At 36.3% G+C, this 17,122-nt stretch overlaps 1 protein-coding gene across 1 annotated transcript in view; it reads left to right on the top strand.

The window, feature by feature from the left end:
* LOC125065471 (disintegrin and metalloproteinase domain-containing protein 10) overlaps positions 1-16,329 on the top strand; it is a 57,776-nt gene extending 41,447 nt beyond the window's left edge. The window contains exons 5-16 of the mRNA XM_047673063.1: positions 6,812-6,980; positions 7,264-7,429; positions 9,117-9,281; positions 10,322-10,493; positions 11,838-12,049; positions 12,455-12,689; positions 12,820-12,937; positions 13,028-13,197; positions 13,371-13,633; positions 13,898-14,130; positions 14,247-14,419; positions 14,497-16,329. Coding sequence (XP_047529019.1) covers positions 6,812-6,980; positions 7,264-7,429; positions 9,117-9,281; positions 10,322-10,493; positions 11,838-12,049; positions 12,455-12,689; positions 12,820-12,937; positions 13,028-13,197; positions 13,371-13,633; positions 13,898-14,130; positions 14,247-14,419; positions 14,497-14,591 — 2,171 coding nt within the window. The 3' untranslated portion in view covers positions 14,592-16,329. The remainder of the gene's footprint in view (positions 1-6,811; positions 6,981-7,263; positions 7,430-9,116; positions 9,282-10,321; positions 10,494-11,837; positions 12,050-12,454; positions 12,690-12,819; positions 12,938-13,027; positions 13,198-13,370; positions 13,634-13,897; positions 14,131-14,246; positions 14,420-14,496) is intronic.
* Positions 16,330-17,122: the final 793 nt, after the last annotated feature.

Raw genomic sequence — 17,122 nt, 5'->3', positions numbered from 1 at the left:
AGATTATTCTTATTATGGGTCACCATATAGCATCATAGCATATTTAACTAAAAAAAAATTAGTTTTCGTCTGAAATTATCTACACAGTTCACATTATTATAGATTATTTATTAATACATTAGTTTTTGTCGTCTGTACGAATTCTCTGAATAATTTTAATATTGACATAATTCGGACTTGGTTTTACCGGTTCATATCAAATGTGCATATTATATAAGTGGTGAATTTCACGAGAAGAAAATATCGTAACAGAATAATAACTATTTAGATAATAATTTGATTTACCTATAATTGCTTAGAATATAATATAATTTTTTTTAAGGTAAATAAAATAATATGAACACACAAAGATTCGTACGAAGTACGTAAAAAAATTTAAAACATTATATTTATTATTATGTTTTAATGTTTATATTAATTGCACGTATTGCGTGCCCTCGTTTATCATTTAAGCCTTGTACTGTGGTTTTATATAGGTATGTAAATTTAAATTTGACTTATCGCCTAAAACATTAGTCATTTGTATATTCATATCCGTTATTGACGACAATTTTTAATATAAATTTATTTAAAAACCACAGCTATGGAACTAAATAATATTTATTTTCACAAACTAAGTGAATAGTTTGGTATCAACAGTATCTGAAAAGTTTTTATATAATTTTATTTCCAATAATAAACTCTTGTGTATACAATTCAATACTTGGTTTAATGACTTTTAATTGTACCGACAAGGCACAGATTATTTTGCCAATGTCACGTAGGTAGTACATACCATTGATGTCCGATATACCTGACGTTGTATATCGGACATCAATGGTATGTAATTTTCTTAAGAATTACAAAATACTGATGCTAGAAAGAGCAAAATTATTTTAAGAGATAAACAGGATAATTAAATAATTTGACGTGAATAATTTTATGTATTCAAATTTTCAAACTAAGTATACAAGAATACTTAAATATCTCTAACAAGCTTTTATGTCATATAAATTGTGTCAAAAGTGTCAAATCCAAAATGTTGTTACAAGTTAACTTGTAAAAGTTATTTTATTTTCTTATTAGCGAATTTAAATAAAAGCTTGTTTTCAAAAAAAGTTTTTATGATTACTTTTAATTTGTTTTTATGATTATGAACAAACCCAAAAAAAAAACTTGATAAAATAAACCTCGAAAGGCTTAAACTTAAGAACACTTACTTTCAAAGAATCACTAAGTAATCATTAGAAATTGTTTAAAAAAAAAAGTAGAAAAATTGCCAAGGATCTTGATTTATCTTAATATTTTCACCTTTACTTATCTGGTTTATTTACAACTAGTTGTCGCCCGCGGCTTCACTCTTGTTTTAGAGGTTGGTCGTCATAGATAAATGATGGTTTGGCCGTGAAAGAGCAACAGACAGACAGAGTTACTTTCCCATTTTTAATAGTAGTATAGATCAGAATAATATTAGTTACTACATAAAGTATTTCACACGATCTAAAAAGCTTCCTTAGAGTTTAATTTGTTATCGTTGTTATTGTAGGCCCTTGTGGTATCTAGAGGCCCGCATAGGCGGGCCGACCGTCAGGGCGTCACGGTAGCATGCGTAAGCGATCCCGCCGCCCGCCGAAAGACGGAGAGGGTACCGCTGGTTTTTTAGTGTGTAAACCCGGCGTACCTGGGCGCACTCGGCGTCCAGGGCTCCGGGGAGTCCCCCCCCCACTTTCCATCATGTGGGGGAAGCGCGTAACGCGTTTTTCCAGCGAGAAAAAAAAGGCCCTTGTGGTATGTTTTTCCCACAGAGTGTTTCCTAAGCTTTAAGCGGAAATAGTAATAAAAAATAATTTATTCAAGGCACAAAATTACTGTATGTTAATTTTTATACAAGAATTCTATCTTTGCATTTATATTTTGTAATTATAATGTTATTAATTTTAAGTATCTATATTTGCCGTGTGTTTAGTTAGTCTACCTCATGCTTACAAATAGTTTAACGATAAAGTAATACTTTGTATGTATCCCTGTGTTCTGTGTTGTAATGCCAATAATAATCATAAAGATGTTAGATCCTAGATTCCGTGGCTGTGGTACATTGACGGTGTCGTAAATAGTTATTCTTCTTGCAGTGCTAAAGTCGTATGGACGAAGGTAACTTACCACCTGTCATCGAGTAATGGATAAAAAAAAAAACAGTTTTTTAATGCTTTCAACCTTGCTAGACTTTATTAGAATTACATTTATAAATTTTATCAAGGATGATAGCAGATCAGGTATAATATTTTTTTTGTTTTATCATTCATCGGTCGCCACAGTATTGTTCTTACTTAGAAAATATATATATATTTTGATTGTAATAAAAGTATTTGATTTGAATCATAATTTACTTCATTTTTTTCGTTCTATTGCGGAATTACTACACAAGCAACAGATGACCAAACTCGATTCAACGCAAGCGTCTGTAGCCATAATTAAGCTGATTAAAGTCCGTCCTCAATCAATTTAATTTATTGTGTCGCTTTAAATCTATGGCGGAGACAGCTGGACGAATACTTAAATGGTTAAATTTAAACGAAATGTGAGAATAAGATGGAATAAATATAATTAAAACAAAAGAGCTCTTAATACAAAGTCAATAACGTTTCAAATTCTACAGATGCTTTCAGATTTTTGTTTATATTATTGGTAGCTTTGAATTAAAAAATCTGTTTTTTTTTTTAATTATATTAATATGTATAAATATATTCGTATATGGACGTAAAATGTATTTGTAAATAGAATTTAAAGATTATATTTTTATTATAAGTATGTTGCAAAAACATTTATAATTTAGGCGCACGCATGCCTGTTTCCAATGCAGAGCTTGAGACAAAAGTATAAACAGAAATGATAACTCAACTGGTTTTGCCTGGGTTCGAATCCGTAATCGATAAACATTTAATTGTTCTGGCCACTGGACAATCTTAATTTATTTTTATCATCATATTTTTTATGTATTCTTCGGTAATAGGCCAGTATCGGATCCATCTGAGAATGTACAAGAATGTATAATTGTCATCAAGCTACTTGCCTGCGTTTGTACTATTATCAGTAACGGAATTGGTATTTTAATAGGCATTAGGTACATATACCTAACCATAGTCAGCTATCATAACAGTGCAGCAGCATAACGACTAAAAAAAAAACAAAGCTAGCGCAAGGGAGATTTAAAATTAAAAACCGCTGAATAGACGTGGTATTTTTTTAAAGCTATATGTCGTGTTAGCTCACATTGGCGCTTCGCATCCGGCACGCTGCATTTTAACGAAGCTTCTATACGCGGCCGCCAGATAACGGAAATTACTGGCTGCGGGCATACATCTCACCGCGTTAATGCCTAGCCATCCTGCCAGCCTGCCTAGCCCATTCAAATACCATATTTACGTTATGAGGGCATCATTAGTGTTCTCATGCGATTTTTAATTTACAATAGAACTACGTTCAGAGCCCGCCCCTCCAACGTTGAGCTCGGGTGGTTCAATTATACTATCACCTTGTGTCTAGATAAAAAAACGAGAATAGACTCTGATCAGAATAAAAATCTTAATAAAAATCTTGAGTATTTTCAATAGAAATGTATTTATGATTTTACTATGAATTATTCGTATTAATATTAATAAATAGAATAATTTTATAATTAACATTCATTCATTCGTTCATCGCACTTGACATATAGATACCTGACATATATGTCTTTTTGCAATAAATATTATTTTTTTAGAGATATGATTGAAGCTTCTGATGGCCACATGCTCAGTTATTGTTTAATTTAGCTTCGTAAAAACAATTTCTGATTAATCGATATGTGTTTTTAAACAATTGTAATGAGGTTACATTTAGACTAGTTTCCCCGCGGGTTCTGTTTGTTCGCCCGTCAAAAAGTTGGTAGCGCACATGTTTAGTATTTGCGAACGGGCCTCGACAGAACTCTGTTCAACTTCCCTCATTTACATCGGCCATGGCCATAGGCGCTTGCTTTTGTTTGCTGTTCGTACGCTCTCTTAAATATATTTCGCATTGCACGATCACAGAACCAATCTATTACTATTTAAAAATGAATTTTACGTAATCAAGTAGTAATAACGATCTTTTAAAAATGGGTTAAATTGACTCGAAGTTTTCTACGTTTTAATAATTCTTTAAAGAAACTTTTATATATATTGTTCAAGTATTTAAAGTGTATCGATTAGATTATTATAGTAATAAAATGTAAATAATAAGTGGAGAGAATAACAATACTATTATTATTGGGTATTATTCCATGTTCACATAAAATAATTATCTAAATAGGAATATAAAAGCGAAATACCGCTCACTGATGTATCACGAAATCTCAGAAGCTATAACTCATACAACCTTGAAATATTGCAGGTTGAGACATGTTCCTTGTAGGGTGTACTCTACCCTTAAGGTAAAACGTGTTGGTAGTTTGTGTTTTATAAATTTCGCGCGGGTAAAGCCGTAGGTTCAGCTAATTTTCAATAAAAACATAGTAATCTATATCAAAGATCAATGCACAGTGATATAATTTTTTTTAAAATATTTTTCTTCGTGTAATATTTAATTTATTATATTTGTAATTCATTAATCATTTGTTATTCGAGTATCAGTTACGTATGAGCCTAATTGGGGCATTTAATTGCCATAACCTATTAACTCGTACACGGCTTTACAACATTCGAGATTATTTATCTGTCTTCCTCCCACATAGCTTTCATTCAATTTGACCTCTGCACGCTTTTAATGTAATAACGCGTATGCTATCTCTCAAAACAAAACCTTAGTGTACCCGAGTGCCTTTGCTCGAAGTGAGTAGCAGTTTTAATGAATTGAATTCAATAATTCAGTGTAGCTTTAGAGTACGTATCCTATAATACACGTCTTTGTGCGCTAAATCAAATTAGTGTATTAAAATCTAATTAGATAATGTAAACTTTGAGCAATATTTCTTCAATATAATTATATATAGAAGCTTTTTGTACGGTTTCCCTAATAATATAATTAATAATCAGTGTTGTTATCCGAATAGGCTAACTTGTTAGGGGTTTTATTATTAAAATATTGGACAATACACCGTAAAGTCGAGTTAATTTATGAGCTTGGCTGGGTTCAAATTAAAGTATTCATATTAGTATAAATCAAATAACACAACCTATTCCTTAACCTCAAGCGCTAAAACACGTAATCTGAGTAAAGACACACATTATCGATAGGTTGATTTATGTTAAGTTCATTCGAGCTAGACTTCCGGCTGCGTTCAAACGAAGTGTTCCTTATTAGATGACTCGTTAATCACAACAGGAAACTAGACTATAAATATACCGTTCTATCTTTATAATTTGCTTCGTAATCACTTGATGGGAAAATTATACGTTTTTTTAATTCTACCTTTTTTTAAAAATAAGTTCTAAAGTTTGGCACATTTGCCATATGATACTAAGTGATCATTAATACTCATAGTACATTTGCACTGTACGAATATTTACCAAACCTGATATCGTCAATGCGCAACAAACTTTGAGGATTGTGATGATATATCGTTTGTGCTTATTTTGTACACTACACTGGCTTACTCACCCTTCAAACCGGAACACTATAATTCTAAGTATTGCCGTTTGGTGGGCAAGTGATTGCAGATGGGCTAGCTCAAAGGCCTACCACCAAGTAAATATATCTGTTTCAATTCGTATATATTTAATCTGTGTAGTACTAGCTGTTGTAATTTGTTTCATAAAAGAGGGCTATTAAAACAATGCATTGTTACATTCGCATCGTGCAAAATTGAAATCGAAACAATGAAAAGTTTATGAAACTCCAATGTGCTTGTATAAGAAAATGATTCAAATGCGTCTCCATTCATAGCCCATGGGCGATACCGTCGCGACGGCTGGCGGACGCTTCGTTTTTATTTTATTTTCACGTCGCGCTAACTCGAACCGCAAACTTGGATTTTGTCATGAATAATTTAAAACATTCCCTTGCATTACTCGAGATATTACAACCTGCCAGATCGATTGCCTCGAAATACGAATGTATAGGTATTGATTTTGTTACGGGAATCCGAGTTCGCATATATTTCATATCTTATACGAATGAGGACGTCAAAACAAGAGTTTCCTTTTATTTATTATTATATTAGTCATTTTGCGTGCTGTCTTCGTTTCAAACGAAGTATTGTCTACCTTAATAAAGCCTGTTTAACATAGTTAAGAATATGAAAATGATTATTATATATGTCATTTTTATTATATATATGATTACTAGGCGTATATGATTGATGAAAAAGAATAACTACTGAGTTTCATGCCAGTTTTGTTGGTAGAAAAAATATAAAAGAATTTAAATATATAAAACATTAATAAAGAATAATCACTACCCCTCCTTATTTTAAGAATTTTGTAAAGAATCTGTCGTAGCGCTCGCTTACTTTATAAAATAAACCCATTTTCTAAACTTCAGCTTTCTACAATCAGTAGTTTTGGCTATGCGTTGATAATAGTCAGCCAGGACAAACGATTTTATAAGTTTATCTACTGGTATACTGTATGTGTCTGAGATGCTCATGCCGTCTAGACGGAATAGTAGTTTAACAAAGTACCTTCAGATAAAGTTGGCACATGCAGAATGGCAACATTTTGAAAATAAATCGCTTCGATAACTAAACCTCGAATACTATCTCAATTGTCATGATTAATATAATTTATATGAACATATCTGATTCCTATACTCTCAGACTATATAAAGGTATAATGACTATATATATATATATATATATATATATTCTGCTCCTCAGGTCATGTCGGCGGATGCGGCGTGACAGACGAAGTGGTGCAATGGATGGAGCGCATACAAAACTCCGGAGTAGACGACGAACCTCCAGTCTCTGTCACCCCTACACACACTCATCACTCGTCCGCACCAAATCCTCCTCATCCAAACAGCCTCAGGGACGATTCGTCGAGGTATGTATAACGAGCTTTATAAAAAAACTATCTACTGACTGCGAATATATTCGCTTTGATGTCGTATACGGAGAGACATGGTTTTTGCACTTATTCCTTTCATGTACATCTACGATAACAATATAGTTGTCAGTGTCAACCGACACTAATATAAATATAATAGTATTTATTGCCCTTTTAATCTAAATAAAACATATTGAATGTATAATTCTAGAAGATAATGCTCTACCAACACAAGCCTATACAAAAAATAAACAAAATGTTATATTTTGGTTAATTTTAGACACTGGGATTTCCTCCACCATAACAAATATTCGCGAGCCGCCAATTCCGGTGAGCACACGCGTGCTCGGCGTGCGGCCCCCGACGAGAAGATACGCAACATGTGCTCCTTGTACATACAGACCGACCCGCTGATATGGCGACACGTCAGAGAGGGCTTCCCGGATGTAAGTGGCTAACTCGTAGATACTTATTGCAGCTAACTTGGAGCTGAGTTCATTATATAACGGTGTAACAGTACGAAAAATGGACCGGTGCACAAAATTTCATATAATTTATTATGAAATTTGTCGCTAACACGATTACGATAATTTCGAAATTCTGTTGATAAAATATTATCTGTTAGTCTGTAGATTCAGTTCCGTGTTTGGATTTTTGGAACCTTTTGATTACTGATAGTATACTATTGGAACATTATATTTGCTTATTGACTATTAATATTTTGCTACCAGCTCGGAAGCTTACAACTCAAATCTGAGATGAAGCGGCGAAGAAAACTCAGTAGGTTGTTTTATTTAATGTGTTTAATTATTTATTTTTTAAAACTGTGCTATTATCGATAAAATCGTTATATTTATTATCAACTTTAGCTTACAAATTTTCTAACAGCGTTTTTGTGCTCACAATATGAGATCAGTACTCACCAAACTAATTATATGTATCTGCGCTTGGTATATACCTAGTAATTACAAGCATAATCAATACGCTATGCCCGTGATTATCCAATTGGCTTCGCATAGACAATTAAAGCAAAATAATATTACTGATTTATACGTGTTATATAAGCACGGGGTTTGAAAGCAATAAAATAGATTCTTTACTTTAAACGAAACTACACTGCTATTGTATTTAATTACTTATATTTAGAGCAGCGTCATTCATAGACCATAAGACAACCGCCTAGAGCTAATCACACTCAATCGAAAAAGGATTAAAAATATATTAACCTTACACAAAGCCATCTCAAGCTATTCTGGGGCCCTTGGGCACACATGAATTTGGGGCCCATTTGCTAGATATTTACTAAAATATTTAACAAAAATATTCTATTTTTAATTTTTAATAAATCATCTAAAAAAGTTTACTTAATTCTTAGGAATCTGATTGATGGCACAAAAAATATTCATAGCAGTCAACGTGTCAGAGGAAGTGTTTTTTCTTTGGGGTTCCCTCAAAATGGGAGCCCTGGGCACGTGCTACGCGATTTTCTAATAGCTCTGCTATACTGTAGCTACACTACTAACAGTTCTTGACTAATATGTCTTTCTTTTATAATCCAACACTATTCCACTAAACTACTTATATCCTTATCTACTTTAATTATCTGTCAATGTGCCGATAATAGTTGCCGAAGTTAAAAAAGGTATTTTTTTCGCAAAACCATAATGAATATGTTAGATTATTCAAGCTTATTTTCATTATTGGTCAAGCCAATAATGGAAATAAGCGTTGGGTTTTGGAACCCAACTTGGAAGCTATTTGCTGTCATTTTTTTTAGTTCTTCTTTTCACTATTGTTGTGGTTCCCTTTTTTTAAAATTAAGTAGTTTATATTCAATTCATTTTTGTTTTAAGGTTGTTTATACTGTTATTCAATTGTGCCGTGTCATAAATAAACTTTCCTTTATTTCTAATATCGCTTCAATTCGAAGTCAAATGTTGTTTATCCGTTTTTGACCTTTTGTGGTTGTATATAAGAAGTTATATCTAACAGACTATAATCAAACGTGGCGATGCTATATAAATTCAATTTAAAATTCAAACAGGCAATTTTCATTGAAATTAGACATACTTAATTACATTTATTATAAATATTAATCATTCAATATTATTATACGTGAGGTATGTGTTGCAGCACCGAGATCCGAACAAGAAGAGCGAAGTCGATATGAAGACGAGGGAAGAGATCCTGTCCCTGATATCACATCACGTGACCGCAGTTAACTACATATACAGAGATACCAAGTTTGACGGGCGTAAGGAACACCGCAATATACAGTTTGAGGTTCAAAGGATAAAGGTATGTCTCTGTCTGGTGGAATGTAAATAACTTTTGTTTAATGTGCCCTGACCTTATTAAGACTGCTATATATGGGTGATCTAGTTCTTTCTTTTTGGTATAATTTTACTTAATTATATTAAATTATTTGTATTTTATGGAATAGTAGAAAAACAAGTAATTCACGATTGTCAAGTCTAAATATAAAGCAGATGAAACTACGAAGCGCAACTATTTATTCAACAATATAAAACTAACAACTCGACAATTTCATATATTATTTTGTTATCTGAAATTCGTCTAGACGAATGCAGTGTTTCTGATCTAGTCAGACACAGATATGTCTTGTTGATATTTTAGTTTAAGTTTTACGTTGTGATTGTTAATCTTGTATTATTTTTTTTACATTTTATTTACTCAAGTAATACTAAATATAATAATCTACATACGAGTACATCTCTCGTTTCAAAACTATGAATATTTAAAATCCCAAAATAAAATGCAGGCGTCATTGTACGTCTGAAATTGTTATTAATATTAAATGAACATAAAAAATAAAAAGAAAGCAATACAGAGTTTTTTTATTAAAATAATTACACTTTCTTTTTATTATAACAATATTTATAAACGACGTGCATATATAGTTTTTTTTTTTTTTATGGCATAGTTTAGCGGACGAGCATATGGGCCACCTGATGGTAAGTGGTCACTACCGCCCATTGACAATAGTGCTGTATGAAATATTAACCATTTCTTACATCGCCAAGGCGCCACCAACCTTGGGAACTAAGATGTCATGTCCCTTGTGCCTGTAGTTACACCGGCTCACTCTCCCTTCAAACCGGAACACAACAATACTGAGTAATGTTGTTTAGCGGTAGGATATCTGGTGAGTGGGTGGTACTTACTGAGACGGGCAGGTACACAAACCCACATAGTATATCCGCCACGCAAACTCACAAGCAGGTATCGTTTACCGGCATACGAGTCAAAAGAGGGTCTCTAGTTTAGAAGTGCAGTTATATATATATATAATATTTAATTTAAAAAATGTATTTTAGATCGATGACGATTCTTCCTGCAACACTCACCCGTTCGCGAGCGAAACGAACCAATTCTGTTTGGAGAACATCGACGTGTCTAACTTCTTGAACCTGCACTCGCTCGGGAACCACGAAGACTTCTGCCTGGCGTACGTCTTCACGTACAGAGATTTCACTGGGGGCACATTAGGTACGTTTATTTCACTAATTTTAATAATAAGAAATTGGTATTATAGTCATTTTTATACATTGTAATTTAGACCACTCATTTCAGAGGTAAATATGAAAAAAAAATGTGAAACTAACCCAGGCTAACTAGGTACTTTAGGCTTTAGTAACGCTGTATGTGAATGTACAGATAAATTGGATCTATATTTTATAATATTATAATATATATTTAAATACATATATCATAATCCCAGAGCTGAGATGGCCCAGTGGTTAGAAAGCGTGCATCTTAACCGATGATTTCGGGTTCAAACCCAGGCAGGCACCGCTGAATTTTCATGTGCTTAATTTTATTGTGTTTATAATTCATCTCGTGCTCGGCGGTGAAGGAAAACATCGTGAGGAATCCTGCATGTGTCTAATTTCAACGAAATTCAGCCACATGTGTATTCCACCAACCCGCATTGGAGCAGCGTGGTGGAATATGCTCCAAACCTTCTCCTCAAAGGGATAGGAGACCTTAGCCCAGAACTGGGAAATTTACAGGTTGCTAATGAATATCATAATCATAATTTTATCATTGGAACTGATTATTTTATCTAATTTTGAGTGATCCACGCCAGTAAAGCTTTAGCTATGTGTAAACACGCTATTATAATTGAATAGCTGACTAAAGTACCGCCGTCTTTTCTTTACAATAGGTTTACATAAGATAATGTAATTGTGCCACGACAACATTATCCTCGTGTAAACAATTGTTACCGGGATGAGCCAATTAGTATTCGATTGTCATTAGAGATAGAACGGTGATCTATCTGTTAAGACAATATCGACCCGCTGGCGTTGTTCTCTCGTTGTGAAATGGTGATTATATCATCTAGTGTAATGTGTAGAATAGTAGGAATGATCAACGCAATCGTCGAAACATAACCGAGCGCGGGTTAAAAATATCACAGAAATTAAAACGAAAGTTTAGTGCAAATGTTAGAAAATATTTTTTGTGTAATTTACAGGAGTGATTAATCCATGTATATTTAATGACATTCGATATCGAAACAATAGTTAAGTCGAAAAAGTTTGACCTTGAATCTAAAATCAAGCTGTAACGTGGGCTACTTTGATGCCTAAAAGTCGTATATTGAAGGTAACTCGAGGGCGTCGTATGAAACAACTGTATGTATACATATATTCATCGGTATGGTGGCGCGATACCCAAGCGAATAGCTAAAGCATTCTTAGGGAAGGTTGGTGTCAGGCATACGACTGACCGTAAAGTTCTTCGAAAAATTTTCCAATCAATCCGCAATAAACGGAATAAGGGTCAGCGATCGATTATGGGACCGTAACGAGTAGAACTGGTGTCCAGGGTTGGCGTGGGTGGCGAGTGCGAGCGGCGCGTCGGGCGGCATCTGCGAGAAGTACAAGACGTACACGGAGACGACGGGCGGCATGTACCAGAGCACGAAGCGCTCGCTCAACACCGGCATCATCACCTTCGTCAACTACAACAGCCGCGTGCCGCCCAAGGTCAGCCAGCTCACGCTCGCGCACGAGATCGGGCACAACTTCGGATCGCCGGTTAGTTGACATTCCATACGTCAAGTATTCTGAATTTGTAAATTGGACAAGTTATACAAGTAGGATGTTGTGGAAAAAAGTACATAAGTCTAAGTTTTTTTTTCTTGCCGTCGTCCCAAACAATTTGGGGTCGGCGCAGGGTGACTTTCCTTTCCATTCTTCTCTGTGATTCGTCATCTGATCGTTCACGTCCATCTCTTTCATATCTCCTCTCACCAGTACATTTACTCTTCCTACTACTAATCCATTTACTTTACTATGTCATTAACTAAATATTTTATGTCAGAAAACTTGGTGAGTGTAATATAAGTTGGGAACAAATAAGAATTTTAACACTTAGCACGATAAGAAAACAAAATATTTTCTTATCGTGAAGACCTTAAGAATTATTTTAATTTGTAACAGCACGACTATCCATCGGATTGTCGTCCGGGCGGGCAACAGGGGAACTACATAATGTTCGCGTCGGCCACATCCGGCGACCGCCCGAACAACAGCCGTTTCTCTGCGTGCTCCGTCGGGAACATCAGCGCAGTTCTGGACGCAGTGCGCGACGGCCGCAAGCGGGACTGTCTCAAGGAGAACGCCGGTGCCTTCTGCGGGAACAAGATCGTCGAAGTCGGGGAGGAATGCGACTGCGGTGAGCACGACGATTAAATTACATTAGATTACTGGTGTCTGCGTCCAGTATAGTCACTATATACTAAACTGTCACTGCTGCCTTCCATTCGCCTGTCGATATTTCAATACAAGAGTGGGAATATTTTCAGGTTACAACGATAACGAGTGTAATGATCGATGCTGCTATCCTCGTCAGCTCAGTAACAGCGATATCGAGAGAAACAACTCGGCGAAGGGTTGCAAGAGGAGAGCTAATACTCAGTGCAGGTAAATAATTACGTTCGATAACTGCGAGTTTCAGCCCCTAATTCGAGCAATATACTATAATATGATACTTACGTGGTCGGCGACTTCCAGTCCGTCCCAGGGCCCGTGCTGCCAGGCGCAGACGTGCCAGTTCGTGTCGGCCGCCTACAACCAGACGTGTCGCGAGGCCACCGAGTGCAGCCACGCCTCCTTCTGCTCCGGCCGCTCGGCCGAGTGTCCCGAGCCGCGCGCCATGGCCAACCACACCAAGTGCAATAATGGTAATCATGATACGCGTCTTTGTGATAACGATTTTCGACACAGAAAAGAAAAAAAAATCTTAAATTGTAAATTTCGTCAGTCTAGTATTGGCTTCAAGACTTCCGTTGGTACTTTAATAATAACAAAAATTGTGTGCAAATAAAAAAGTTATAACGATTATTGAATGTTCCAGGCACACAGCTGTGTATAAATGGCGAGTGCAGTGGCTCGATATGCCTCGCGTGGAACATGAAGGAGTGCTTTCTATCGTCCTCGCCTACGAAAATCGGTGACGGTGTGACGGCAGTCGTGGATCGAAGAGCACTTTGTCAGTTGGCGTGTCAAACCGGAGCCGATCCGGATTCTTGTAGAAGTACAGCGGAGTTTGCGCAGTCAGTCGGTTTGCCGCCCGGCGGAATCAGTCTCAGGCCCGGGTCGCCGTGCGATAACTTCCAGGTAACTGCATAAACATGAGGAACTCTTTCGGGTCACTCATAAAGTCACTTATAAAGAGTAGTAGGTTAGGGACTGAACAAAAATAAAAATAAATTGTGCCTTTTTACATAGCATCATAGTTATGAAGTCCAAATCTCCAGTAAAATTTTAATTGTTATAATATCTAAACTTATGTAGTACAATATAATTATCATGGAATATAGAATTTACAGTAAATTATAAAATATAAAAAAAAAAATAGCTATAAATCTCTTTGATTTTCAGGGATACTGTGACGTATTTCTCAAATGCCGTGCCGTGGACGCCGAGGGTCCACTAGTTAGGCTCAAGAATCTCCTTCTCAATCGAGCCACTCTACAAACAGTACAGGCGTGGGTCACCGAACATTGGTGGGCCGTACTTCTCGGTGGAGTCGCTCTAATCGTCTGCATGGGTGCTTTCGTTAAATGTTGCGCCGTTCACACGCCCTCCTCCAATCCGAAGAGACCGCCGGCGAGGTCAGTCATATGTCGTAATCATCACATATAGTACAATAAAATGAAATACAATTTATGTAATGCTCAAGAGATGCTCGAACATGAGGTCTAATAATAAAAATAACCTCCTCCCGCAGACGGCTCTCGGAGACGCTGCGTCGGCCGATGAACACGCTGCGGCGCATGCGCGGCGCGGCGGGCGAGGCGCGGCGCGGGGCGCGGGAGGCGCGGCCGCCGCGGCCCGGCCATCGCCGCGCGCGCGCGCACAAGGGCTACGCGCCGCCGCTCGCCTACGCGCCGCGGGACCCCGGTCGGTGTCTTCGCTCGTAGGCCATTCGTATACACTCTACGGTGTACACTCTCTCTAAGCTACCGATTCTCCCGCAGCATCCGCCCCGGCCGGCCCGAGCGGGCGGCGCGCCGAGCCGTACGCGAACGCGTACCCGCAGTCGTACGAGATGCGGCCCGCGCAGAAAGTCTGACAGTACGAGGCTTGCGCGGCGACGGGCGCGCAGCTGGAGCTGGTGACGCTGGCGCCGGGCGTGCCGCTGGGCGTGCCGCTGCTGCTGGGATACGTGTGCCGGCCGCCGCCCGGCCCCGACCGGACCGTCACCGTCGCCTCGCAGACCACCATCACGCTGCACTCGCCCGACACGCTGGCCGTCACGTACCACCCGCCCGCGGACGAGCTCGACCAGTAGGTGCCCGCGACGCTCGACCGACCGGGCCTGTCCTACCTTCGGAGTTCCCGCGTATGCTGCGATTGTACATTTGAAGTTTCGGAGCGAGTGAAGTGTGCGTCGGAAGGTGTGAGACAGCTGCTGATGTAACTGTAGACGTAATATGACGTGGGAATCGAATATTTTCCGTATTCGTTTCCCGATAATATTTCACGCTGGAGCAGTGAGACAGGCCCTTTCGTAAATTGCTCAATCGATGTTCCGCGAGCTCAACCTAACCGCAAGGTGTTCTATGAAATTAGCCATTATTTTTATACGAGATTAATAGAGTAGGGCGCGAAGTTCCACCCAATGACGCTCGAAGGAACCGCTCCGACCGGACATTTATGTATATTTTTGTATATAAATGACGACTATATAAAGGCTACAATGTAAAAATATCATGCAAATACTTACTGTAATCGTACCGATGTTAGAATAGAGATAATACGTAAGATTGCTAAATAATTTTACTGAATCTCCATAATTGTAATTTTTATAACATGTTATTTTAAAGGTATATTATAACGTAAGTGGAATGTTGAGGTGCCATTATACCAATTTATATTCCAATTTTATTTAATCTTTTTTCCAAAAGGTCTTTAGAGCATTTTTGATTACGTAAATATTACAATTCTTACATGGAATTGTGGGCTTTTCGTTTATACTTTGTGCACTTGAAATTATTTCCAACAGTATTTCGTTTATAATATTAAACAATTAACTTTATAAGTGTTTTCCTTTTAAGCACAAAATTAAGTTTAAATATCCTATAAGAGTTACTCAAATACTGCTTAAATTTATTAGTCTTCCTATGACGATATAATTATTTTTAATTTGTAGAGATAATGTGAAATTCGAACAGTATTGCCAAATGATCAAATGTTACTAGACTGAAAAACTCTCAAACTAATGTTATAAATTTTGCATTTGTCTAATTTATTCCGCGCTCGTTGCGCTATTTGGCTCAAATGTACTTTATTAAGTGTATGATTTATCGATGTGTATCAATTAGCATATCACACTATAACACTCATAAACTCTGTTGTATAGTTCAGTTAAATTGATCTCTTATATATATATATATTTCATTATATTTCGTAGTATAATAATAATCGTCGTGCAAGCCAAAGAGCATGATGTATTTTACGATCTATACATTAATAATAAGAGTCAATCTTTATAAGTAATCCATATGAATGCCATTATATTAGAGAATGTCGAAACAATACACAAGCTCTTGTAACTTGTAATATAAATATTGTATATTTGTATGTAAACCGAGAGGGAATGATTCCCGCCGTAGAATGACTCGACCAATCGCCTGAGTGAGGGCAAGTTATTTCCATCGTGTAGTTATCATTGGCATTATGTCTTCTAAGTATAAGCTAGTTTACCTACAATAGAATATTTAAATGACATTGTGAATATTTTTAATTAATGACATGAATGTTACAACATGTGATTTCAAAATAACAAAAATACAATAAATTTTACAAGACGTTTTGTTTTTCTTAATATTCCTGTAAGGTGTAATCAAATCAAAACCTTCTTTATTCAAATAGGATCATAAAAATACTTGTTACAGTATTGAATAAAATATAAAGCCATCACATGTATTCGGAAAGTAGATACCACCGAGAAGAACCGGGTAGAAACTTGGTAGTTACTCTTTTTCACCATCTTAATTACAGTTCATGTTCACAAACTACAATTAAAGTTATATATATCCAGCCTGGAAACAAATACCAAGTCTACTTTTATCGTTAATATAATCTTGTAATAAGTAATATACCTTATTTCAAAGTTTTCGAATTCCATATCTCTAAAGAAAAAAGGAACTGTTTTGTTGTTACAACAAATTTACTACAAAATATTACTGCTCTCACGGTTCCGTACCACCAGAGAGATAGTGTCTTCTGGTACGGAACCCTCAGTGTGCGACCTCGACACGGACTGGCACGGTTTCTTATATGCTATATTAAAAACAAGTTGTAGTATAAACCACTCATCTCTTTATATAAAGATCTTTTTTTATTTTCTAATTACATTCTGATGGAATTCCTTAGCAATTTTTTGTGGTACTTTATGCCTTTTTTTTTTTGTTTCATTTCAAGATAATGAACATTTCGAGTAAATACTAAAAAAAGCTCACTAACCAATTTTAGCCGCAAGGCCCACTCGTCCTATAGGAGCAGCCCGAAACAACATTATATTATACATTTTGATTTTTCATTATTTAAGTTAGGTGTAGTAATAAGTTTCTTTGCCAATATCAAGTTATTCGAATATTT

This window comes from Vanessa atalanta, chromosome 7 (assembly GCF_905147765.1).
Source record: "Vanessa atalanta chromosome 7, ilVanAtal1.2, whole genome shotgun sequence".
Taxonomy (NCBI): Eukaryota; Metazoa; Arthropoda; class Insecta; order Lepidoptera; family Nymphalidae; genus Vanessa; species Vanessa atalanta.
Note: the sequence above shows the minus strand (reverse complement) of the source record. Positions and strands in the feature narration are given on the sequence as shown.